This window comes from Sebastes fasciatus, chromosome 12 (genome assembly GCF_043250625.1).
Source record: "Sebastes fasciatus isolate fSebFas1 chromosome 12, fSebFas1.pri, whole genome shotgun sequence".
Classification (NCBI taxonomy): domain Eukaryota; kingdom Metazoa; phylum Chordata; class Actinopteri; order Perciformes; family Sebastidae; genus Sebastes; species Sebastes fasciatus.
In genome coordinates, this window is record NC_133806.1 from 24703781 (window position 1) to 24730573 (window position 26793).

General features: G+C 42.3%; 1 protein-coding gene across 10 annotated transcripts in view; it reads right to left on the minus strand.

Annotated features, from left to right (window-relative positions):
* col6a4a (collagen, type VI, alpha 4a) overlaps positions 1–26793 on the minus strand; it is a 70802-nt gene that overhangs the window by 5439 nt on the left and 38570 nt on the right. For all 10 annotated transcript variants that reach the window (XR_012596298.1, XR_012596300.1, XM_074654285.1 and 7 more), the window contains 29 exons: positions 25667–26245; positions 25216–25571; positions 23972–24050; positions 23695–23840; positions 22413–22505; positions 19844–19897; positions 19587–19658; positions 19456–19482; positions 19307–19351; positions 16259–16312; positions 15136–15198; positions 14714–14779; positions 12638–12691; positions 12132–12167; positions 11973–12035; positions 11829–11891; positions 8768–8830; positions 8549–8611; positions 7480–7530; positions 7364–7399; positions 6774–6836; positions 6611–6673; positions 6297–6332; positions 6144–6180; positions 6045–6056; positions 3371–3864; positions 1808–1898; positions 702–1355; positions 184–271 (listed from right to left, as the gene is read on the minus strand). Coding sequence is in view for 8 of the 10 variants with exons in the window: in XM_074654285.1 (XP_074510386.1) it covers positions 184–271; positions 702–1355; positions 1808–1898; positions 3371–3864; positions 6045–6056; positions 6144–6180; positions 6297–6332; positions 6611–6673; positions 6774–6836; positions 7364–7399; positions 7480–7530; positions 8549–8611; positions 8768–8830; positions 11829–11891; positions 11973–12035; positions 12132–12167; positions 12638–12691; positions 14714–14779; positions 15136–15198; positions 16259–16312; positions 19307–19351; positions 19456–19482; positions 19587–19658; positions 19844–19897; positions 22413–22505; positions 23695–23840; positions 23972–24050; positions 25216–25571; positions 25667–26245 (3601 nt within the window). In the remaining 2 variants the exon portion in view is untranslated. The remainder of the gene's footprint in view (positions 1–183; positions 272–701; positions 1356–1807; positions 1899–3370; positions 3865–6044; positions 6057–6143; positions 6181–6296; positions 6333–6610; positions 6674–6773; positions 6837–7363; positions 7400–7479; positions 7531–8548; positions 8612–8767; positions 8831–11828; positions 11892–11972; positions 12036–12131; positions 12168–12637; positions 12692–14713; positions 14780–15135; positions 15199–16258; positions 16313–19306; positions 19352–19455; positions 19483–19586; positions 19659–19843; positions 19898–22412; positions 22506–23694; positions 23841–23971; positions 24051–25215; positions 25572–25666; positions 26246–26793) is intronic.

The window sequence follows — 26793 nt, forward strand, 5'->3', positions numbered from 1 at the left end:
ATTATGTACGTAATTTCCGGTGAGGTAGGGAATTAGCAGTACGCTAGTTAGTCACATAAGTTAACCATATTGGCTGACCACCAACAGCGCTTCTTTTGAAAAGTAATTCACCTTCATTTTACAAAATCCTATCCACACTCTCATCGTGGTAGTATATGTCATTCTGCAGTGTCAGTTACCTACCTGTTTACGACTATTTTTGGGGCATCTTTTTGTACCAGCTGGCTGCAGGTCCGTTTTAATGATTGAGGAGGATACGGGTTCATTCCCTCTGAAATAAAGACACATACATTCATGCAGTGATGGACAAGTACTCGATCCTTAACTCAAGTAGAAATACTTCATTGAGAGTAAAAGTACAGCATTCAAAATCTTACTTAAGTTCAGAAGTATTTTCATAAACATATATGTTAATGTGGAGCCAGTTTTAATATGGAACTCATAACAATCACAGTTTATAGGCTGATTAGATATTTTATGATTAGATATGTATTATTGTAGCTGTCAAATGAACGTGGAACAAAAAGTCCTAAAAACTAAATTTCCTTTTGAAAAGTTGAATTTAATTAAAGCAGCTAACAAGAACCACCAAGAATATCATGTTGCTTAGAAACAATATGAATGAATTTGACCTCCTTGATGTTCTCTATTTCTAAAACAGACTGATGTATTTAAATGTGAATCTGTGAGTGTGTTCTTACCGGCGAGGGCGGAGAGGAAGACTCTGAAGAAGCGCTGGGCGTAGCCCTGCTCTTCGGCCTTCAGTCGGCCCATGTGGATCAGGTGCTGCTGGATGGGCAGACTGGCCAGCTCCTCCACCTGCGTCCGGTCATAGCGCTCGCCGACCGTCACCACGAACACTGCCACCCCCTCACACTTGGCCTTCTGGGAGATGTAGCGCAGCTTGGCTTGGTCCTCGTAAGCCGTCTGGGTGCCCACCACGGTCAGCAGCACCCTCTTCTTCCGGGGCTGGCTGGCCTTCAGGAGAACCTCCTTCAGGGTGAACTCCAGCGTCTGTCCCAGCGCCGACGAGCCGCCCTGCAGCGTCATGTTCCGGGTCAGGTGCCTCCTCATCAGGTTGCTGGTCTGGTAGGTCCCGAGGCCAAAATCCGCCTTGGTGACCTGGGTGCCGCTCTGCTGGACTAGGGCCACCCGGGCCTGGTTGCCGGCCCTGCGGGGCTGTGGGCTCAATGCCAGCTGTTCCACCACAGAGCCCAGCAGCTGCTGGACGCCGGCGAACTCGTCAGCCTGCATCTCCCTGGAGCTGTCCGCCACCATGACCAGGTCAACGTCAACCTCCTGAGGCTGCTCCGGGTCCTGGATGAACGCGCACTGATCCAAACGTCTGCAGGGGTCTGAAGGAACAAGAAGCAGCTCTCATCCAGAAACCTGATAAACGTTTGCTAACCACAACAAAGTCCCTATCTTATCGAGTCACTTTCCTCTGGAATAACCTCCCATAGACATCAGACAGTCTGATTCTGTAGAGGCCTTTAAATGTAAACTCAAAACGTCCTGTCTGTCCCTTCCTGAGGTTTTTTCCCTGTTAAAAGTTTTTTTTTTGTTTAATTTACCTAATCCGATGAGAGGGTCGTACTGTAAAGGATAGAGGGTGTTGTATCCTGTAGAGATTGTAAAGCCCCCTGAGGCTAATTTGTGATATTTGGCTATACAAATAAAATTGACTTGACTTACAGAAGCTGCTAACATGCTAAAGTGAAGAATGAGTTGGAATGAGTTTCTGACAGAAATATTACTGCATGTTATATATTAATATGAATGTATCAGGAGGCTCAGAGCAGCGTACCGTAGCAGATGGCACAATTCTGGACCTTCTTTAGATCGGTAATCATGTCCCTCCCCAGCACTGTGAAAATGGAGCGTCCTGAGTCGTCCACCTGACAACAAACAAGTGTTGGTGAGATTAAACACATCTTTCAATATAATAATAATAATGAAAATGATGACATGGCTGAGAGCTTCAGTAACGCTGAAGACAAATGTCTGGCAGCGGGCGGTGGACGTTATCTGAACGGAAAAGGGAGAAGAGGAGTTAAGGGAGTTGGAACAAAGTCATGTGTTTTAGGGCCAAAAAACCTCCCTCTTCCTGGCAGTGCACATGTTCAGAGTGGATGTCGAGAAACAAACACACAGATTGTTTGATGATCCATCACAGCAGAAACCGCTCGATCCAGATGTCCACCTTATGAGGAGCTTAGCATCCAACAGAGTCGAGTTCAAGCAGGAAGTGACTGTTGGTTTGACCTTATCGAATCAAAAGCAAAGCTGGCTCAAGGTTTGGTTTGTCCTCGTCGTACAAATACAGATATGAGTGACAGTGAGGAGACGTGGTGTGATGAACCAGCTCCATACAGCGTTCTATTCTATTGCCTCCACACTGCTCTCAACATGGCGAGGGCTGAGTAGCATGTTCCTGCAGTAGAGGAAGCTGCAGTATCAGGAGCGCATGTCTAGGACCTGAGTTGTTCATGAAGCCTACTGTCTTTAGTGTTAAACATGGTTTTCTTTCCTAAACCTAACAAGGTAGTTTTGTTGTCTAAACCTAAATTGTTTCTGTGGCGGCGGCGGCACATCATTTAACACTACCGCTAAGTGATGCAGTCGTGGTCATTTCACGTGAGCTATTTCTGTGACATCACATAGCAGCAGACAGGAAGCAGTATTTGGGTGGAACAAAACTCGAGGTTCTGAAACTGCAGCCTCCTCTAGTGCCAGAACATAATATTTAAAATGTTATAAAATATTACAGCTGCAAGCGGCAGTTCGTGGGTTCAAGCCTTTTTCCGCTCAATAGAACGAAGCAGCTCAATTGCTTCTATGAAAGCCGCAAGCAGCTATGAGCGGGTTCATGCTTCACAAAGTCACCTCAGTTACTTTAATTCTGTCTAAAGAAGGAGTAATTGCTCAGTCATATTTATTGGGAAGCATTTTGTTTCATGTTTCAACTATTTTATTATTATTATATCAATTATTAAAAATATCCAGCAGGTTTGGTGATGTTTGAATGAAACCTTCAGGGTATGTTTCAGGTACTCTTGTGGACATATCCTGCATGTTTGTGATGACTGGCCAGACGGTTGTTGATTTAAGTCTGTTTATGTGCTGAGCCACGGCCTTTTGAAGTTCATTGGTCAATATCTCGAAAAGAAAATGAGATATCAACAAGTTTTATACAACTTTTAATAAGTTTGGTCCAATAATGATCCACAGGAAATTTGGTAGAAAAGAGATCTACGGTTTATGAGGACATAAAAAAGAATAAGAGGAAAAGAGGGTGCAGATGTGAAGATCAAATATGATCCAGATGTTCAGACAGGATCAAAACAACGTGTCTGATAATCAAACCTACCTCCAACATTCGACTAATATTAGGAACGTTCTTCAGCGAGATGACCGCCGGGACGATGTTGAGGCCGCGGTACTCCATCACGGCGGTGAGGATGTCGCTTACATCCTGTGATGGCCCGTTAGAGAGGAAGACCGCCACCTTCCTCATCATCAATCCCGATCGGATTCGCTTGAAGACGTTCTGACCCACGAAGCGCATGGCGGCCCCAAGCTTGCGGCGGTTGGACGTCCTCTCCAGAGCGATGTTCTTCACAGACTCGATCAGCTGTGCCTTGCGGCGGTAGTCCTGGAAGCGGATCAGGTACTTGGTGTAGGCGCTGTAACCCACCACCGCCACGCGAGCGCCCGACGGACAGTTGCTCTCAGAGATGGTGATGTCCTCCAGCATGGTGAGGAGGGCGGAGCGCTGCCTCTCGAAGGCCACCGGGGTCACGTCCTCCGACATGTCCAGACCAAACACCAGCTCAGTGGGGTAGGCCGGGCACCCGGACTGATCTGAAAACCAACAAAGAAGAGTTCATGTTGAGGAGAAGAAAGTAAAGCTAATGGTACGTGTCCACAGGGGCGTTTTTTTAATGGCGAGGGATCGCCTCGCTTCCCAGCATTGGACGCTTGATGGGCTGCCTCTAGACACAAGGCACCTGATTGGACGAACGCTTTCCCTCGTGGGCTGCTGCTCCCAACTTTCAAACCAGAACCAACATGGCGGCTCGTTTGGAAACTTTCTTCTCTTATATCACGAAAATACTTCACCGAAATGTGTTTCTGAAAACATTTTTACAACATTGTAGAAATAATCCATGTTGATGAATCCGTCTTTATTTTAGATCGAAGGTTAGTTTAAAAGTTTCTAGAGAGTTTACAGAGGCGGCGAGTCGCGCCGGACGCCCCTGATTTACATAAAGTAGCCGAGATCTCAACTTTATGCAAGCGGACAATGTGATGGTCAGTCTCTCGATTCGCGCCGCCACGCTACCAGAATGCATTGAACGGCTGCTTACATAGACAATGAATGGGAAGCGTGGAAAGGACGGAGGCTGAGGACACGAACCATCAGGGCCAATCCCTACGTCCACACTCACAGACTTTGAGCCGTAAACGTGAGTTCAAACACAAAGTGGCGCAATTACATACAAAGTCAATGCAAAGACGCGTTGAAATGTTTCAACTTGAACGACACATTCGTGTGACGCCGTGTGACAAAAACTCAGCGTTGAGGTTCTCCTGACGTCACTGACGATCAGAAATGGAAGACAAAATCGAGGACCCCCCCGATGTACCCTACGGTGTCTCTTTGTCTTACCTATGTCCTCTGGGGACAAACAGGGTTGAGAGTTGAAGTTGAGTAGTTTGAACGTTCAGGTTGGATCTAAAGGGAATGTAGTGTGTAAAACACAGAGAGGTCTGGTCTATTGGGATGCTTGTGTGTCGTCTATATTTTACACTGTGACCGAACTGAATGTGACATGAGCGACAAAATCAGTTTGATTGCATTGTTAATGTTTTCTACTGGAACGTCCTAACTGGCCGCGCGCTGCGACACTGCAACGTCATATTTAACAGATTCAGTGTGGACAGACAGCGTCTGATGTTATTATAAGTAAATAAAAGACCACACATCTGGTTGGTTTCCTATTCTGTCAATAAGAAGACACAACAAGCTGGATATTATTCATCATTAAATTAATTATTAGTTCTGTGTTTTTATAAACAATATTGTCTACGGTCACTAAGGGGTTCAGTGAGCGCCCTGAACCAGCGCTACCTGGATGAACACTGTGGATACCAGTCTGCTATTGGCCGGCACTCTCATCCCCTTCTGCTACCTGCTATCTATTTTCCACCGTCATCGTCGCTGCATCCTGTGCTTAGCGCCAACCAAGACCACAGTAATTGGTTTAAAGGTCCAGTGTGAAGGATCTGGCGGTATCTAGCAGTGAGGTTGGGATTGTAACCAACTGAAGCGTCTCCCGCGTGCCCAGCGTGTTGGAGAGCTACGATGGCCGACGCCAAAACGTGAATGTTCCTCTCTAGAGCTGCTGTCAGAGTAGCGAAGGTCATCTGGAGTCATTGAGTACGAGGGAAGTGAGTGGTGAAGCAAGAGAGAGAGAGAGAGCGCAGCGGGGACGGGAGCAGAGCTCTCAAATAACGTTTTTCAAGATCCTCCCGGAATCGTCCCCAATTTAAAATCTTTGTTTTACTACATAATCATTAGTTAATAATTCAAAGTGACCTTTAACATAAATCCAACATCTAAAACTTGTATTTAAAAAAGAACATTTTATTGTTTTTTTTAATTTATAATTTGCATGTTTGTTTTGATTTTGATGTTTAAATGCAGCTAAGTTAAATTTAAATATTTTTATGTGTAAAAAGTCGCATTTGGTCAAAAAACGAGACAAAGACGAATTATTCAGTTTTCTTTCCTGAGAATTAAAAGTCAAATTAAAAGTATTTAAGATTAAAAACGCTGTTGCAGTGTATTTATTATTATAACCAGAATGTAGGAAACAAAGTCTCTGAAACTCTAATTTCCTGCTTTGATTCTGAAATCCTCCCTATTTCTGAAGTCTCCAGGTTGGCGAGGACGCCACCTTAGCTGCTGCTTGGTGATGATGACGTTTTGTTCTGAACTCACCAGACTGCTGCTGAGGTTGTTAAATGGAGGTACGTACCGAGAGAACACGCTGTGAGGAGGAAACAGAGACAGAAGTTAATGAGAGTCTTAGTTCTAGAAACAGTGAACGTGGTCGGTTCATCGAGCTCTAACTCACCACAGTTGTCTCTGATGTAGGTGATCAGCTGACACTCCTGACAACACACAACACATCTTGTATAAATACTGAAGTATGAATACTGATGTATAAATACTGAGGGTATATGCGTCTTATTGTTGGCAGGTGAAGAAAGATTTAAGGTGGACTTACAGTCATGCTTTTGCCTCCAGGAGGACCTCTGGGACCCTGAAGAGTAGAAGAAGAGACGTTATTCAACTCCTCTCTTCATTTACTTTATAGATATATAATGTAATCAGAGTACGTATGTCTGGATCTTCTCTTTTCATGTTGATGTTCAGGACTCTTCTGGGCATCAGCAGACAGACTTTAGATCCCACGTAGGATTATAAAGGTCCAGACACCGTTTTAGGGGCTCGATAACGCCGGAGCAGTGTGAACGCTAGGCGTAAACTTATCAGTGTGGATGTAGCCTCTGATGATGATGATGATAATGAAGGACTCACCTTGTGTCCTGGATATCCCGGTTCTCCAGAGACGCCGGACTCTCCTGACCGGCCAGAGTTCCCCTGCAGCCATCAGACCAAACAAACAAACACGAGTCACCATGAAGCAAAAACTCCATTAGAGAAAATAAAGTGTAAAATGTAAAGTGATGTGAACACTCACGCCTCGACCTCGGTTCCCTTTACGTCCTGGATATCCTTTAGTTCCCTGCTGGCCGTCCTCGCCCTCAACACAACAAGACAGGAAAGACTTCAACAGGCTTCCAAACAACATTATCACCGACAGAAACAGGCTGTCAGTTATTAATGAATAACTATGAGTCTTATCTCGTGCCGGTATGCAGAACAGAAATTCAGTTCTTTGACACAAAACATGAGTCCGGAAAGAGTTCAATCAGAGTTCAGCTGGTATCTCTACACTGAAACATTATGCACGCTCCTCCACTGACAGGCTTTTAATGTGAAAAACTGTGCAGGAAGTGTTCAGTTTTATTGACAGTAGTTTCACATCATTAGAAAAAAAAAAGTGAAATAAGAAGCAGCATCGCCGCGGATGATCCGACTACTATCAGTGATTACACATCGCCCTGATGGGGTTAATTTCACAACCATGACCGGCTTCCTTCATGGTGACAGCCCTACTCCTCTGAATCTGAATCAATACCAGCATTCAGACTGTAAAATAACTCAGTCCTCTTATTAAATGTTATTAATATTATTAATAAATATTATAGTGAAAGCAGGAGGACTCACCAGTAGACCGGGGTACCCAGGAAAACCAGAATCTCCCTGGAACAACAAGAAACCACCATCAATATAAAACCACCATCAGCGTCTGAATGTCTGTAGTCATTCAGTCAGGTTCCTACCTTCACTCCTTTAGATCCTTCAGGTCCATGACCGTCTCTACCATCCTGACCCTGAGACACACAGATATAGATATTAGATACACAGCTCATATATTACACAGTATCTATAGGTAGAGTTAACAGTATCTATAGGTAGAGTTAATAGTGTCTATAGGTAGAGTTAACAGTGTCTATAGGTAGAGTTAACAGTGTCTATAGGTAGAGTTAACAGTGGGGGAGGAATGGCAGGGAAATCTTCATTTAATCAACACCTGAAAGTATCAATACAGCTGCTCTTTCACTGTAAAACTCTGATTATATATATTTATACATATTTATTAGAGCTGTCAATCAATTAAAATATTCAATCGTGATTAATTACACATTTTCTATCTGTTCAAAATGTACCTAAAAGGGAGATTTGTCAAGTATTTAATACTCTTATCAACATGGGAGTGGACAAATATACTGCTTTATGCAAATGTGTGTATATATTTATTATTGTAAATCAATTAACAACACAAAACAATGACAAATATTGTCCAGAAACCCTCACAGGTACTGCATTTAGCATAAAAAATATGATCAAATCATAACATGGCAAACTGCAGCCCAACAGGCAACAACAGCTGTCAGTGTGTCAGTGTGCTGACTTGACTATGACTTGCCACAAACTGCATGTGATTATCATAAAGTGGGCATGTCTGTAAAGGGTAGACTTGTGGTACCCATAGAACCCATTTTCATTCACATATCTGGAGGTCAAAGGTCAAGGGACCCCTTTGGATATGGCCATGACAGTTTTTCCTCAACAAAATTTATTGTAAGTTTGGATCGTTATTTAACCTCCTTCATGACAAGCTAGTATGACACGGTTGGTACCAATGGATTCCTTAGGTTTTATCATTTAAGAAGCTACCAGTATCGTCACTCTAAAAATGCTGAATTATAACCACAGTGAATATTCAGACCTGATTCACTGTCCAGAGTTCATATGAGAGAAGTACTGAGGTCATTTTTAATTTATATACTACATATGAAACAGACAGATGGAACTATTTCTGATCAGAAAGAGGCGTTGGCTCCTCACCGGCATCCCTCTGACTCCTAAAGATCCTGGAACACCTTTTTGACCTGGATCTCCTGGTTGGCCCTGCAGCAGCAACAACAACTAGTTAGTCTTTAGTTTCAAACTCACCGTACACATGGGATCACAAGACACAGCTGTTAATAAAACATTCAGGCTGTAAATCTGATCTAATCCAATCTAAAAGGTGACGAGGCGATGAGATGTAATAACGTCACCTACCTTCTGTCCGTTAGCTCCACGCCGTCCACCTGATCCCTGGTTTCCAGCTAGTCCTGGTCCTCCCTGCAGGAAAACCAACAGAGTCAGAGCAGGAAGCTGAGTGTCCCTGAACGCATCACCACACAATGACTGTATTCATGTAGATGTGTATATGTCAGTGTTCATCCAGCAGGAGGATGTCTGTATCTTCAGCTAACTGATAAGAGACGTGCTTGTAATGCCGCCCCCGCCGTTATTCATGGAACATTTCAGGTTTCTCTTTAATTTCCTCTGTTAACAGGAAACTGTGAGCTGTGAGTAATAAATCTGAAGAATGAAGCATCAGAAGATCTGCAGCCCCTCACTACTCTTCTAAGAAAAATATCTAAAGGTGACTAAATATTGACCGTGATGGATTAAATATATGAATGATGTTTAGAGAGAAATCATCATGTTTAACAAATAAAAGTCAAGCAGCAACATGAAGCAACACGTCTGTTTAACTGTAGACAACAACGTTATAAACACGGTGCATTCAGAGCTCAGTACTGTTATTACTGTCTGAACTCTGGATGGAGTCACTCTGTAGGCTCCTCACAGCTGATAACTGAGCCTCAGCGTTGTTCATTAATAATACGGGTGGGAAAAAACATAGATTCACCAAGTATTGCGATTTTTTTTTTTTTATGATTCTGAAATGGGTTTATTAATGCCAGAATCGATATATTTGCTTCAGTTGAGTCTATGTGGAGGTAGAAGGAATTTACTGCTTTTATTGTTGTAGTCTGAGTAACATCACGTCATATCTGTTCCGTATCCGTCAACCAAAACAAACCGCAGAAAGTAGAAAACAGCGGAGGGTCGGCGTGGATACGACCTGCACCCTCACATGTTAAACCCAACGTAGTAAACACTAGGTCCGAGACCGCCTGTCCTAGCGGTTCTTTTGGTCCGTTTTGGTCCACACCAGAGTACGATTACTGCGTTCGACCGCCCAAATGAACCGAACCAATCGATTAAAACAGACTAAATGTTGGCTGGTGAAAGCGAACTTAAACAGAGTTGACACAGTAAACAAATCCTCGGAGCCTTTTCCTCATTATGGAAGAGTCAAATATAAATGTAGTGTTATAATAATGAGCGGATCCTCCCTGATGATGTTGGGGTTAATCAGTCCCTGTGGCTGTAAAAGGAGATAACTCATCAGCACTGCAGCCGTTACACAACAGTTAGTGTTTAGAGAGAATCAGCTGTGGGCAGTTATTGATTTAATGAGCTCCACACAGCTCATAAATAAAGATCATTAGAGGGTCACATCTATAAAACACTCATTGTTGTCCACTGATCAGACTACATCTGAACTATGTTCAGTCAATAACAACCAGTGAGAGGGAACGTATGCTAACTTGGAGACCAGATGAGTCCCAGACGCCAGGCGCTGACATCATCAGTCAAGGTTGCCAAGATTGAGACACGCAGCGATTAAGGCGTCAAATATGACAACCGCAAAATTAAGCTACACTTCCCGCCCTCGCGGAGATGATGATGAATCATCGTTGAGACAGAAACCAATAAAATAAACTAAATTCACAGTTCAAGTCGTGACCTCTATATTTATATTTATATTTATATGGGTAACCAGTATTTTCCAACCTGTACATGTATACATGTCTATATACTGTATGTACACTGAATAGGATTTATATTTACAGTGACAGGTATGTACATGTTATAATATGGACATAAACTGACAGATGAAATGTACACACAGTATTACAGAAGAATGTGCATTAAAGACTGTAAGAATTAAAGTCTACAAGAGCAGCAGCGGGTGTTTTGGTGTTGGAGGGTTATTGACAGTCGGTCTGATGGAAGAAACTGTTCTAGTGTCCAGTTGTGTTCATCAGAGTGACGGTCTGATGGTAGAAACTGTTCTAGTGTCCGGTTGTGTTCATCAGAGTGACGGTCTGATGGTAGAAACTGTTCTAGTGTCCGGTTGTGTTCATCAGAGTGACGGTCTGATGGTAGAAACTGTTCTAGTGTCCGGTTGTGTTCATCAGAGTGACGGTCTGATGGTAGAACCTGTTCTAGTGTCCGGTTGTGTTCATCAGAGTGACGGTCTGATGGTAGAACCTGTTCTAGTGTCCGGTTGTGTTCATCAGAGTGACGGTCTGATGGTAGAAACTGTTCTAGTGTCCGGTTGTGTTCATCAGAGTGACGGTCTGATGGTAGAACCTGTTCTAGTGTCCGGTTGTGTTCATCAGAGTGACGGTCTGATGGTAGAACCTGTTCTAGTGTCCGGTTGTGTTCATCAGAGTGACGGTCTGATGGTAGAACCTGTTCTAGTGTCCGGTTGTGTTCATCAGAGTGACGGTCTGATGGTAGAACCTGTTCTAGTGTCCGGTTGTGTTCATCAGAGTGACGGTCTGATGGTACAAACTGTTTCTAGTGTCCGGTTGTGTTCATCAGAGTGACGGTCTGATGGTAGAAACTGTTCTAGTGTCCGGTTGTGTTCATCAGAGTGACGGTCTGATGGTAGAACCTGTTCTAGTGTCCGGTTGTGTTCATCAGAGTGACGGTCTGATGGTAGAACCTGTTCTAGTGTCCGGTTGTGTTCATCAGAGTGACGGTCTGATGGTAGAACCTGTTCTAGTGTCCGGTTGTGTTCATCAGAGTGACGGTCTGATGGTAGAACCTGTTCTAGTGTCCGGTTGTGTTCATCAGAGTGACGGTCTGATGGTAGAACCTGTTCTAGTGTCCGGTTGTGTTCATCAGAGTGACGGTCTGATGGTAGAAACTGTTCTAGTGTCCGGTTGTGTTCATCAGAGTGACGGTCTGATGGTAGAAACTGTTCTAGTGTCCGGTTGTGTTCATCAGAGTGACGGTCTGATGGTAGAACCTGTTCTAGTGTCCGGTTGTGTTCATCAGAGTGACGGTCTGATGGTAGAAACTGTTCTAGTGTCCGGTTGTGTTCATCAGAGTGACGGTCTGATGGTAGAACCTGTTCTAGTGTCCGGTTGTGTTCATCAGAGTGACGGTCTGATGGTAGAACCTGTTCTAGTGTCTGGTTGTTTTGGCTCACCTGAGGTCCAGGAAGGCCAGCCACTCCTCTCGGCCCAGGTTGACCTCTGATCCCTCTGGGACCCTGCAGAGAACAGATGGATGTGTATGAGTTGAGCTGAGCTGAACTCGTCCGTTAAATTCATCATCTGTCCTGATCACTCACCTGTGGACCTGAAGCACCGGGGCTGCCCTGGACTCCTGGACCTCCTGGCTGTCCAGGTGCTCCCTGCAGGAGGTCACAGACAGAAGTTAAAGGTTAAAGGTTAAAGGGTGTTTCAGTGTTCACTAACAGCTCTGAGTGTAGTCTGAGTTCATCTCCTACCTTCTCACCCAGCGGTCCTCTTCTTCCATCTGGTCCCTGAACACCACACAAACAACATGTTAATCACTCTGTTATGTAGCGCTGCGTTTCGTTACCTAGCGTAACGTTACCTAGCGTAACATTACCTAGCGTTACGTTATGTTACGTAGTCACAGTGTCGTGGAGTACACCTGTACATCACTACAGCAGGTGACCAGTTAAACCACTGGAGGTCAGTAAAACACAGATTTACAGGCAGTTACACATGAAACATTTATCATTAAATCTAACTCATTAAATATCAGGCTGACAGTTTTCACAGCCAGCTCAACGTTCATTATTCCTCTTTTCAGCTCATTCAGACGTTACTAATAAAGTTAGATATAATCTAAATTATGGCACTTATAATTAAAAAATTCTCTCGTCATTCACTCTTGAGAAAACAATGTATTTGTTGTTTTAGGTACTTCCTGTAGTACAGAGTGGACATTAACTGACATTAACAGACTGAAGGTTGAATATCTCACCGGGTTTCCAACGATTCCACTCTCACTCTGCGGCCCGTCCGGTCCAGGTGTTCCCTGTTAAACACAGCAGCACATTCAGCACAGTGATACAGGACTGAACCAGAAACAGAGCTCCGTTACAGACCGAACCAGAGATAGAGCTCCGTTACAGACCGAACCGGAGATAGAGCTCCGTTACAGACTGAACCAGAGATAGAGCTCCGTCACAGACCGAACCAGAGATAGAGCTCCGTTACGGAATGAAGCAGAGATAGAGCTCCGTTACAGACTGAACCAGAGATAGAGCTCCGTTACGGAATGAACCAGAGATAGAGCTCCGTTACAGACCGAACCAGAGCTAGAGCTCCGTTACAGACCGAACCAGAGATAGAGCTCCGTTACGGAATGAAGCAGAGATAGAGCTCCGTTACAGACTGAACCAGAGATAGAGCTCCGTTACGGAATGAACCAGAGATAGAGCTCCGTTACAGACCGAACCAGAGATAGAGCTCCGTTACGGAATGAAGCAGAGATAGAGCTCCGTTACAGACCGAACCAGAGATAGAGCTCCGTTACGGAATGAAGCAGAGATAGAGCTCCGTTACGGAATGAACCAGAGATAGAGCTCCGTTACAGACCGAACCAGAGATAGAGCTCCGTTACGGAATGAACCAGAGATAGAGCTCCATTACAGACCGAACCAGAGATAGAGCTCCGTTACGGAATGAAGCAGAGATAGAGCTCCGTTACGGAATGAACCAGAGATAGAGCTCCGTTACAGACCGAACCAGAGATAGAGCTCCGTTACGGAATGAAGCAGAGATAGAGCTCCGTTACAGACTGAACCACAGAGATAGAGCTCCGTTACAGACCGAACCGGAGATAGAGCTCCGTTACAGACCGAACCGGAGATAGAGCTCCGTTACAGACCGAACCAGAGACAGAGCTCCGTTACAGACTGAACCAGAGATAGTGCTCCGTTACGGAATGAAGCAGAGATAGAGCTGCGTTACAGACCGAACCGGAGATAGAGCTCCGTTACAGACTGAACCAGAGATAGAGCTCCGTTACAGACTGAACCACAGAGATAGAGCTCCGTTACAGACCGAACCGGAGATAGAGCTCCATTACAGACTGAACCAGAGATAGAGCTCCGTTACAGACTGAATTAGGGATGTTAATAATTAAAAGGTTTAACCGTTAACCGACATTAAGCATTTTAAACGATTAACGCTATCGGTTAAAACAAATATTAAACTCAGAAGAGCGGTTTGTCTCTTTAAGGAGAAAAGCTGGTCCACCTTAAGTCCCCACCTTAAGAGGCGGAGACGGACTTGCAAGATACAGGAAGTCGGCTCCAGTCTCTGGCTCGCTTGAGCGGAGCGAGTTGTAGCCTCATAGCATTTATCCACCGAAAAATAAACTGTACGCACACTGTCTGCTGCACCTACGTTCACAGCTATAACGCCAGCGACAAACCCACACTCCCCGCTGCCATACACACACGCGGTCTGTTGGACACTCGCAAAAGTTACGCCGCAATGACAGAGCGGCAGCGAGCACGAAGCTACCAGCAGAGATACAGCTGCTAACGTAGCACATAAACACACACGGTTTGTCGGACAATCGCTATCGTTAATCTGGGCAGACACAGCGGTCAATCTGCTAAACTAAACTAAATGTGCGGTGGAGACTTTTACTGGGAACGTGGCTGCATGTCCGCGACACTACACGCAGCAACGTGGGTGCGACACTCTCCTGACGGTGAACTGGGGACTCAGTTGTCTGTTGTGTTCATACACTGCGGCTGGTGTACTGCTGCATGCGAGGCACTAATCTTGTCGGTTAACGGTTAATCTTTTTTTTTTCAAAATTAGCATCCCTAGACTGAATCTATAGTTTAACTGAGAGTTTTTCCTCAAACCTGGGTGGTAAAGTAGAGCTGATGCGTCTGGAATTAAATGTTGTAAATGTAGAGAAACACTCAGTGTTCCAGTGTGTCTGAGTCGACCCAACACACACAGTCCTGTGTCTGATATCACCTGATACTAGAGAGAGCATCAGTGTGAACACAGATCCAGATGTGCTGGTTCTTACCGGCAGACCTTGGTTCCCCGGCTCTCCTTTGGCTCCTGGGCTGGTGTTATCAGCTCCTGGTTCGCCCTGTCAGATAAAACACAAAGAGCCTCAGTGTTAAAGATAAACCAGCTTCAGCCTCCAACTGTGCTCCAGCTGTGTTTTGCTGTAGAGCTGTTGTTAGACGGACTGACAGACCAGTCAATTCCTTTACACTCTGGCAACAAACTTTGTGTTTTCACCACAAACTGTTTGTATATTTCATCAAGCAGAAACAGACTGTTTTGGCTGAAACCTGCAGGACTTCAGGAAGGAAATGGAACCACTCCCTGCAGTAATGAGCTTAGCTAACTGGCTACAGGCTTTATTGCAGAGAACATGATATGACAACTTAATATATGATAGTTTTTAAGAGAGAGAGGGAGAGGAAGTGTTGGACTCACCGGATCTCCTCTCAGTCCTCGTTCTCCGTTAAGCCCAGCCTCCCCTCTGATACCTGGGATACCCTGAGGACGACAGTTCAACCAGGGGTCAGAGGTCAACGCCACCCAGCTGAGGAGGCGTTGACCTCTGACCTACACATTCACATACACAGATATAAACAGTAAAACAACAGTGAGTCATCATTTCTACTGACAACGTCATATAAATATACTGCTGTCATGAATATTGAGCTGTATTATAATATTATAATAATCTCTGTTCAATTATGTAAATTAATGAAATGTAAATATTAAGTATTTATACAAAGTAGCACTATTATTAATAATGACATAAAAATATGTTTTAGAGTAAAAAATGACTATCTATCAGTTGTTATTTAGATGCACTTAAATTATACTCTTAACTTAAAATGATAAAATTACCTGTTATTTTGTGATTTCAAAAAATATATAGAATAATACAAAATATAAGTACAATAGTCACTGCAATAATAAATGTTACATTTTAATAAAAATAAAATTTATTTAATTATGATTGTTATGAAATGTTCATTATTAAAATTAAAACTATCATTTAAAATATAAACTTTAATTTAATCATTAACTGAAATGTAATAGTTTGAATGAACAAATCTGGTATTAGTTATTGATCACGATAAGATAGACGAAAGATTATTAGAGCTAAATGTTTTTCTTTTTCTTTATTTCTCACGTAGATTACCATTTAATTAATATTTGTATATTTATTACATGAATATAAAGTGATGAAACAGACAGCTTCACTATTTACTGAATTTTATTGACTGTTTCAAACACTACTACACTACTGTTCTAATTAAATTACTGCACTGTATATAATTCAAATACATTATAATACAGTACAGTAAATTAAAGAGAGCTTAGTGTAGATTAAATTATAATGAGGCGACGGCTGAAAATAAACTAGGTTGATCCCTGTAATACACTTTATTTAAATAGAACATTGTGTTTTTTAAATGTTGTTTGTTTAACTGTGTTTTAAAAGTAAAGCTCACATATTAACACGTTCATAGTGTTAAATCATGTTGTTAATACAGATAAAGATTTGATCATCACATATTAAAAAGAGAAAATTATGTTTTACTGGGCTTCCTGGGTTTCCTCTTTCTCCTCGACCTCCACCTTTTCCCGTCAGTCCCTGCAGACACAGAACCAGAACCAAAACCAGATAAGTCCTCCAATCAACTCACTTCCTGAACACACCCGCTCATTTCCTCCATAATGAAACTAAAACAGAAATCTTATCAGTTAGTGGTTTACAGTGAGAGGAGGCGTCAGGATCAGGATCCATTAATAAAACAGGACACGTTGGGCTGAAGAGGTTAAAACAACCTGAAGATCCAGGATCAGTAGATCAGTATAGGATAAACTGTGTGCGAGTGCTGCAGCGCTGCTCTTCTGTCTGATATGTCAAATGTTAGGGTAATATTAATAACTTTGTTATAACGTTAACGTTACTGAACGTTACCTTTAAGCAAAGTTAGCGTAGCTAACATTAAAACAACGTCCGTTTAGCTAACAGGTCGATGCTGTCGAGCTAATCAGCAATAACTTTGACTCAGAGGTCAGCAGAGGCCTGTACTACGAAGCAGGATTTGGCGTTAGCGAGGTAACTTCAGGGTTAACCCTTCAGGGTTTTCCGTCCTACGAAGATGGATCACTTCTGCCTGGATTAAGTGTTTAACTTCTTCGTATTTGTCTAATATAGTTTGCTTTTCCTTTGTTAAATGTGCCGCTCTGCCTGTCTGTCTGCAAGTCTGTAGACTTGTCCATGTTTGTGATTGGTCATAAACTGCAAACACCGCCCCGTTCATGTGAACGCGCTCACAGCCAGACTGAGAAACCCTGGGTTGATTTACCGAGTTGATAACCACCGTCGTAGGACCGTTTAGCGGGATCTGGTTTGTTAAAGTTAGTGAAGCCAGATTACGATAAGATACCCTGGGTATGTTGAACTCGCTTCGTAGTACAGGCCTCTGGTCTGCTGCTAACGTTAGCTAAAGGTAAAGATAGCTAGTTCACAAACTTTTTGTAGTTTTAGTTAATCCATCAGTAAAAAATAAATCTCATTTACTCTATCTCTACTGATGTGTGTAAAGTGAAGCAGTCCCCCTGGTCTCTCTGGTCCTTTTACTGAAGTAGTTAGATGCTGAACAGCTGATAACCAGCTGCTGCTCATAGACTGTAAACAATACCCAGGTGAGATGGTGGACGGTTAACGATACCCAGGTAAGAGATGGTGGACGGTTAACGATACCTAGGTAAGATGGTGGACGGTTAACGACACTCAGGTAAGATGGTGGACGGTTAACGATACCCAGGTAAGAGATGGTGGACGGTTAACGATACCCAGGTAAGAGATGGTGGACGGTTAACGATACCTAGGTAAGATGGTGGACGGTTAACGATACCCAGGTAAGAGATGGTGGACGGTTAACGATACCCAGGTAAGAGATGGTGGACGGTTAACGACACTCAGGTAAGATGGTGGACGGTTAACGATACCTAGGTAAGATGGTGGACGGTTAACGACACTCAGGTAAGATGGTGGACGGTTAACGACACTCAGGTAAGATGGTGGACGGTTAACGATACCTAGGTAAGATGGTGGACGGTTAACGGCACCCAGGTAAGATGGTGGACGGTTAACGATACTCAGGTAAGAGATGGTGGACGGTTAACGATACTCAGGTAAGATGGTGGATGGTTAACGACACTCAGGTAAGATGGTGGACGGTTAACGATACTCAGGTAAGAGATGGTGGACGGTTAACGATACCCAGGTAAGATGGTGGACGGTTAACGACACTCAGGTAAGATGGTGGACGGTTAACGATACTCAGGTAAGATGGTGGACGGTTAACGATACCCAGGTAAGATGGTGGACGGTTAACGATACTCAGGTAAGAGATGGTGGACGGTTAACGATACCCAGGTAAGATGGTGGACGGTTAACGGCACCCAGGTAAGAGATGGTGGACAGTTAACGACACTCAGGTAAGAGATGGTGGACGGTTAACGACACTCAGGTAAGATGGTGGACGGTTAACGACACTCAGGTAAGATGGTGGACGGTTAACGACACTCAGGTAAGATGGTGGACGGTTAACGATACCTAGGTAAGATGGTGGACGGTTAACGACACTCAGGTAAGATGGTGGACGGTTAACGACACTCAGGTAAGATGGTGGACGGTTAACGATACCTAGGTAAGATGGTGGACGGTTAACGATACTCAGGTAAGAGATGGTGGACGGTTAACGATACCTAGGTAAGATGGTGGACGGTTAACGACACTCAGGTAAGATGGTGGACGGTTAACGACACTCAGGTAAGATGGTGGACGGTTAACGATACCTAGGTAAGATGGTGGACGGTTAACGGCACCCAGGTAAGATGGTGGACGGTTAACGATACTCAGGTAAGAGATGGTGGACGGTTAACGATACTCAGGTAAGATGGTGGACGGTTAACGACACTCAGGTAAGATGGTGGACGGTTAACGATACTCAGGTAAGAGATGGTGGACGGTTAACGATACTCAGGTAAGATGGTGGACGGTTAACGATACCCAGGTAAGATGGTGGACGGTTAACGATACTCAGGTAAGAGATGGTGGACGGTTAACGATACCCAGGTAAGATGGTGGACGGTTAACGACACTCAGGTAAGATGGTGGACGGTTAACGATACTCAGGTAAGATGGTGGACGGTTAACGATACTCAGGTAAGATGGTGGACGGTTAACGACACTCAGGTAAGAGATGGTGGACGGTTAACGATACTCAGGTAAGATGGTGGACGGTTAACGACACTCAGGTAAGAGATGGTGGACGGTTAACGATACCCAGGTAAGAGATGGTTGACGGTTAACGATACCCAGGTAAGATGGTGGACGGTTAACGATACCCAGGTAAGAGATGGTGGACGGTTGACGATACCGAGGTAAGAGATGGTGGACGGTTAACGATACCCAGGTAAGAGATGGTGGACGGTTAACGGTACCCAGGTAAGATGGTGGACGGTTAACCTGTTAGTTATGACGTAATGTCACATCTCCTGTTTCACATCTATACACTGAATCTATCAGTTATTTTTTAGACTCCTTCTCCAGATGTGCAGATGTTTGTACCAGTTCTCCGTCAACTCCGTCCAGTCCGTCTTCTCCTCCTTCACCCTGAAACAGAGGAACAGAGTCCAGAGTCACTTCTGTCTCTAATCAGACATCATCACGCTACGTCCTCTCTGTCTCTGTTATTAGAATGTATTACAGTCACTCACCCTGTTCCCCCGGAGGCCTCGGTAGCCCTGTAACACAGACAGCAGCAGTTAGAAAACACCAATCAATGATATAATACTGATATGTAACGAGTAGAGGAGGAAGAGGAGGAGGAGGAGCAGCGGCGGCATACCTTCGGTCCTCTGAGTCCAGAACAACCCTGGACGCCCTGAGGTCCACCGGGTCCAGAACTTCCTCGATCCCCCTGAAACACACCGACACAGTGAGTCCAGCAGGAGACCCTGCTGCTGCTTCACCTCTCAGTAAATACAGTCATAGATCAATACTTTATTATTATTGATCAATTCAGCTTCATGTTCTCTGAGCGTTGTGGATCTGCAGCCACCAGTTGAACTGATCTCAGTTCAGATATGTAGTTGAAACACTTACAGCGCCACCCTCCTCTCCGGGGAAGCCGGGGTAGCCCTTCTGTCCAGAGACGCCCTGTTAATGAAACACACAACAGCTTCAGAGGCAGGAAGTCACTCCACCCTACATCTTTCCTCAGATAACAACTAGTTAATCATATTTAAATATTATATAATAATTAGAGCTGAATGTTTCTAATAGAAAGCATTAGTTTATGTTTTTTTATTGAACTGCAGAATGAATAATACTAATACTAATAACAGCTGAGGACGCCTCGGTGAGAGTCTGTCCTCCTCATGTTCTCTGATCGACCAGCTGGTGAGCCACTAGCATTTCCTTAAACCCTGCCTCCTCGCCGCTCGGTCTGCTGCTCGCTCACGTGAACGGAGGACAAGAACTTTCATCAGGGCAGTGGTGGAAAGTAACTAAGTGCATTTACTCAAGTACTTGTACTTTACTTATTGTCAGTATTCTTAGTATTTAGTATAGTTCTGCTTCATGCTTCGTTGTACTAATACTCCATTTATCTGACAGCTGTAGTAGTTTTTACACAACCCGCTAATAAAACAGCCCGCTAATAAAGCCCGACACGTTAAACCAGCCGTTTAACTAATGAATCAGTCGTGTCTCCTCGTTTGCTGAAACACTTCCTCCACATTCATCACATGGTTTCATTTAAACGACTCAAAAACATCTGATTATCCAACATTTCACCAAATAAAGCAAAGATTAGAGAAAAGTCCCTAAACAGAAACCAGCTGTGTAGCAGAAACATGTTCCCATCGTTTAAGAGTAGTAGTAGAGCGGTGAAACTACAACAGCAGTCTAGTACTGTCACATCAGAGTACTAGTACTTTTTTACTTTACTTGTGTAGGATTTTGAATGCAGGATTTTTACTGAATCAAGTATTTTTTCTGTTACTTAAAAGTATAATATGCAACATTTCCACATTAAAAACAACTAAATGTTGTTGAATTGTGTTCTCACTTTATTCCAAATGTTTCCAACAATGTTCAAATCGAGGTAATGTGTAGTTTTATCAAGGTAATGTGTAGTTTTAATCGAGGTAATGTGTAGTTTTAATCGAGGTAATGTGTAGTTTTAATCAAGGTAATGTGTAGTTTTAATCAAGATAATGTATTGTTTTAACCTAGGTAATGTGTAGTTTTAATCAAGATTATGTGTAATTATAATCAAGATAATGTATAGTTTTAATCAAGGTAATGTGTAGTTTTAATCGAGGTAATGTGTAGTTTGAATCGAGGTAATGTGTAGTTTTAATCGAGGTAATGTGTAGTTTTAATCGAGGTAATGTGTAGTTTTAATCGAGGTAATGTGTAGTTTTAATCAAGATTATGTGTAATTATAATCAAGATAATGTGTAGTTTGAATCGAGGTAATGTGTAGTTTGAATCGAGGTAATGTGTAGTTTGAATCGAGGTAATGTGTAGTTTTAATCGAGGTAATGTGTAGTTTGAATCGAGGTAATGTGTAGTTTTAATCGAGGTAATGTGTAGTTTTAATCGAAGTAATGTGTAGTTTTAATCGAGGTAATGTGTAGTTTTAATCAAGATAATATGTAATTATAATCAAGATAATGTGTAATTATAATCAAGATAATGTGTAGTTTGAATCGAGGTAATGTGTAGTTTGAATCGAGGTAATGTGTAGTTTGAATCGAGGTAATGTGTAGTTTGAATCGAGGTAATGTGTAGTTTTAATCAAGATAATATGTAATTATAATCAAGATAATGTGTAGTTTGAATCGAGGTAATGTGTAGTTTGAATCGAGGTAATGTGTAGTTTTAATCGAGGTAATGTGTAGTTTTAATCGAGGTAATGTGTAGTTTTAATCAACATAATGTGTAGTTTTAATCGAGGTAATGTGTAGTTTTAATCGAGGTAATGTGTAGTTTTAATCAAGGTAATGTGTAGTTTTAATCAAGATAATGTATTGTTTTAACCTAGGTAATGTGTAGTTTTAATCAAGATTATGTGTAATTATAATCAAGATAATGTATAGTTTTAATCAAGGTAATGTGTAGTTTGAATCGAGGTAATGTGTAGTTTGAATCGAGGTAATGTGTAGTTTGAATCGAGGTAATGTGTAGTTTTAATCGAGGTAATGTGTAGTTTTAATCGAGGTAATGTGTAGTTTGAATCGAGGTAATGTGTAGTTTGAATCGAGGTAATGTGTAGTTTTAATCGAAGTAATGTGTAGTTTTAATCGAGGTAATGTGTAGTTTTAATCAAGATAATATGTAATTATAATCAAGATAATGTGTAATTATAATCAAGATAATGTGTAGTTTGAATCGAGGTAATGTGTAGTTTGAATCGAGGTAATGTGTAGTTTGAATCGAGGTAATGTGTAGTTTGAATCGAGGTAATGTGTAGTTTTAATCAAGATAATATGTAATTATAATCAAGATAATGTGTAGTTTGAATCGAGGTAATGTGTAGTTTTAATCGAGGTAATGTGAAGTTTTAATCGAAGTAATGTGAAGTTTTAATTGGGAAACTGCTCAGACAGACTTCTCGTTGGTGTTCCTGACATGTAGAGTATAAAGGTGTTTGTGTTCAGGTCACCTTTAACCCCGATGGGCCTCGAGAGCCACGGGTGCCTTCATGTCCTGAACATTTGCACATGACGTTGCAGCACTCCCTGTCTGACACCGAGTCCTGCAGAGAGACAGACAGCAGAGAGACAGAGAGCAGAGAGGCAGAGGACAAAACCATCAATAGAAAACAATAAAAGACTATAGAGTCAGTAACATTAGATAGTTATAGATTAAATCCCTGAAACAAACACTGAACTCTGGCGCTGCAGTTTAGTTTTACAGCGTGTTTGATATTTATTTTATTTATCTTTAAATCAGGTATCATCACATCCTGCTGACACACTGAGGGCAGAGTCAAGATCCTGAGTAGGAGTTTTTTTTCCATCACAAATTTAGTTTGTCAAACATTTTATATGTCAAACAATAGTTAATATATGACAAAGGATTTTGGTAACACTTCATTTTAGAGGTCCATAAATTTCATGGTAATTAGGTGATAATTAGCAACCTATTTGAAATTTCTTTGGAATTATTGCCAAATTACCCCAATATTTACCTCAAATGTTATCAAAAATAACTTTATTATAAACATTATTTTTAATAATGATGTGCTGAAATATCATCTAATGGTTAAAATAGGGCCCTTAGTCTTGAGTCTTGCGCTGCTCTACATCGGAGGTGGAAAACCAAAACTAATAGAAGACTCTTATAATCACCATTGTGACTGATTGTCTACACAGATGTAACCTGGTAACTGATGTCATGATTCAGGGAGTTTATTAAGACATTTATTATTATCTATATATCAGCAGACATGGAAATAAAGCAGATCAATTCACTTTGTATTCTTTTCCTGGAAATGTATTAAATAAATTACCAGCTATTGGGAAATAGCAGAATATCATTATTAAATCATGTTTATAATAAAGTCATTTTTGATAAATTTGGAGGTAAATATTGGGGTAATTTGGCCTGTTTTTATTCTTTGTAAAGACAAATATATATATATATATAAATATATATGAATAATAAATTCACAGAGGAGTCAGAATCTTGTTTCTTTAAGCATGTTATGAATGATTTTATCAGTTAACTGGATTCTTGTTCTGTTTTCGTTGCCGATGGCGACTCCTTATCACGGAGAGTAATTTACATATTTTCTTCAACCAACATGTCCCTGAGGCTGTGTTCTGGTTTCATTCCTGCAGACGGACACGCAAGGACAGGAGACGCTCTGCTGAACTAATCAGAGTTTCTGCATCACGTTATCCTCAACTAAACACTGACGAGCAGTAACATGAAGGACTTACAATCTGTTTGAGGATGGTGCTGCCGATGCTCTGCATGCCGATGCTGAGAGGAAGCTTGTAGCCGAATCCTCGACCAAACTCCACCATCTGCAGCTGGGTGGGGTCATGCACCCCCTCCAGAGCCACCATAAGCAGAGCGCTGATCCCTGCACACAATAAACACACCAAACATCAGAACATTTCTCTACCATAAAGGATTTACATCATCTACTTGATCATTTAAACATAATAATGTAATTATAAACAGAGGTCACGTTCGACCTCTCCGAGTTTTTACCAGACTGTCGCAGCAGCTCTGATTCATGCTCCAGTTTCATCACGTCCTCATCGAGTCCATCTGAGAAGATCACCAGCACCTGAAGGAGGAGGTCAGTCACATGTTAGACTCATTTTATTGATAAAGTCCTTCATAAGAAATCTACATCATCTCCTTATTCTGACTAACTATTCACCTGACGGTAAAGAAACATCTAACTTTAACTTTACCTCTATCTAACTGATCCAACGCTAAACGCCATAATCAATCTCTCATGGAGAACAGATGAAGGGGTTATTAGCATCATTAAAACTTCAATTTTCAGATTATATAGTGACTGAATGTTAATCAATACATAATATACCTTTAATATACTAATTACCTTTTTACAGACATTTTTGGGACATTTCTTCTGCTTTTCTTCCTCCTTTTTTAAGACTTTTTTCGGACATTTCATATATTTTTTGGACCTTTTTTTTTTTTACTTTTCTTCTGCCTTTCTTCTACCTTTTTCAGAATTAAAAAAAATATATATTTTTTAACTTTTTTAAAACTTTTTTTAAACTTTATTCGGATATTTTTCAGACAATTCTTCTGCCTTTTTTGGACACTTTTCATATATTTTTTTACTTGTCTTCTGCCTTTTTTCTGCTTGTTTTTTGTATGCATTTTGGACATTTTTCAGACATTCAACTGGGTTCTGTTGACAATCCTGCGCTACGTATGGGAACCAACATCTCCCACCAAATTATGCTTTTTCAGTGGAGTATTATTTACTTTTTAATTCATTAGTTTTGGATAATGAACCTCACTTCCTGGATTCTAGAAATGGTCCAAAGCTTTAACTTTGAACTAATTCCACACAGTCAGACCTCATCAATCTAACAACATTAGCTGCAGAAAGCAGTCTAGTTCAAGATTATGTTAAAGTGCTCTCATTTTCCATTTATGATTAAAATCTGGGCTACAGACTGAGCTACATGTTCACTTCAGTAGAAAACCAGCATATGGAAGAATTTAACAGTTATGAAGACAGTTTAGTGGGTGAAACAACAGCTGGAATAATAAATATTCCTTTCTCTTCTCATTGCTGGTGTAAACCTGTCCAGACTGACTGATTTCTTTATTTAACAAACAAATCATGTTGTAAACAATACTAACACTATTCTGAAAAGGTCACCGTATCACCGTATGACCGTATCACCGTTGCACCTTCACCAAACGTGTCTTAGACTGGGATGTCAACGCCATAAAGACCGTCTCACCTTCACGCCAGCTCTGGACTCTTTACTGAACTTCTGCCCAAATGATTTCAGCATGGCGGTGTTGAAAGAAGTGGGCTCTCTCAAAGTCAAGGCCATGACTTTGTTAACCACGTCGTCGCTGAAGCCCTCAAAGCCGAAGTCGTATAGGAAAATACCATCCGGATCGACCACTCGGTAGGCGATGTTGGTCCTGATGGGTGCAGGACCGACACAGCAAAGGCCTTGTACCGAAGAAACGTAGCGGGCGATCTGTGGCAGGAAGGTCTTAAGCTTGGGGTGGCCGCTGATCAGCATCTCACCAGGAGCTCCGCTTCTTTGAGAAATATCGAATCCTATGGCGATATCGATGCTGCAGGCTGTAGGAAAGGGACACGCGTCTTTACCTTTGACAGTTAAGGACACAGAGCAGTATGGTGGGAAGACGAGGAGACAGACAGAAAGACAAACTCACCACTGGGATCTCTGATAGGTTTAGATTTGCAGATTGTGTCGACCACTTTTTGCTTGATCTTCTCCAAGCTGCCGAAGTTCTGCACAGTGAACAGCCTCTTCGGGGTGCCGGTGATCTGCAGGAGCTGCAGATCGTGGACGTCTCCAATACCGATGGCAAATATCTCAATCCCTAGAGCCCTGAGACGGTCGGCGGCATCCTCCACATCATCCTGCGACTCACCGTCAGTGATCAGCACCAGGTTCTGGGAGACTCCGGCAGATCTTCGGCTGCCACGCGACGCCTCAAAATAATTCCTGATGGAATCCAGGGCACTTCCGATGTTGGTGCCTCCACCGCGCTGCTGCATATCCAAGATGTGCTTGGTCACCACTTGCTCGCTGTAGAACTGGTTCAGGTCAAACTCATCCTGGAAAGTGTCGCTGAACTGGGCCAGTCCTACACGCACTAAATCTTCACTGACTTTGAAGCTTTTCACGAGTTCTGTGGTGAACTTCTTCATGGTGGTGTAGTCCTGAGGGTTGATGCTACCGGACTGATCGATCAGGAAGACCAGGTCAGACTTCTGCTTCTCACAAACTGCATAAGCAAAGAGAGGAAATGTATCCGCATCACTAATAAATAACTCATCCATATACACTTCACGTTCATTTGAATGTATTCCTGGTAGCTTTCAACACTCAGATTTACTGTGGCTGGAGACTCTCTGACCTGTCTAGTTGATATTTCCATTGTGAACACCATCTAAATTCATCACTTGAGTCAATAATACAATCATTAGAGCCCAATGAAGAAATGTTTAGGACATTATTGGCTGGTATTTGCTGATCAATGTTGCCTTGAATGTTGCCAGATGCTTCAAGAAACTGCAGTACACGTTTTATGGGCTACTTGACAAGATCAACGTACCCAACCAGCACATCATCTTACAATATAAACTACAAATATACAGTGATCTTATGCTATTGCTCACTGTCATCGGAATAATTTGAGCAACCATTTTGTCAAATAAAATCCAATTCTTACGAAGCTTCTTTGCCTCAAATCCGGAGTTTTCAATTTGTAAAAGTCAATTGGGAGTGGCATTATTATTTAGGTTTATCTATCAATCTTTGCCTAGAAAGACA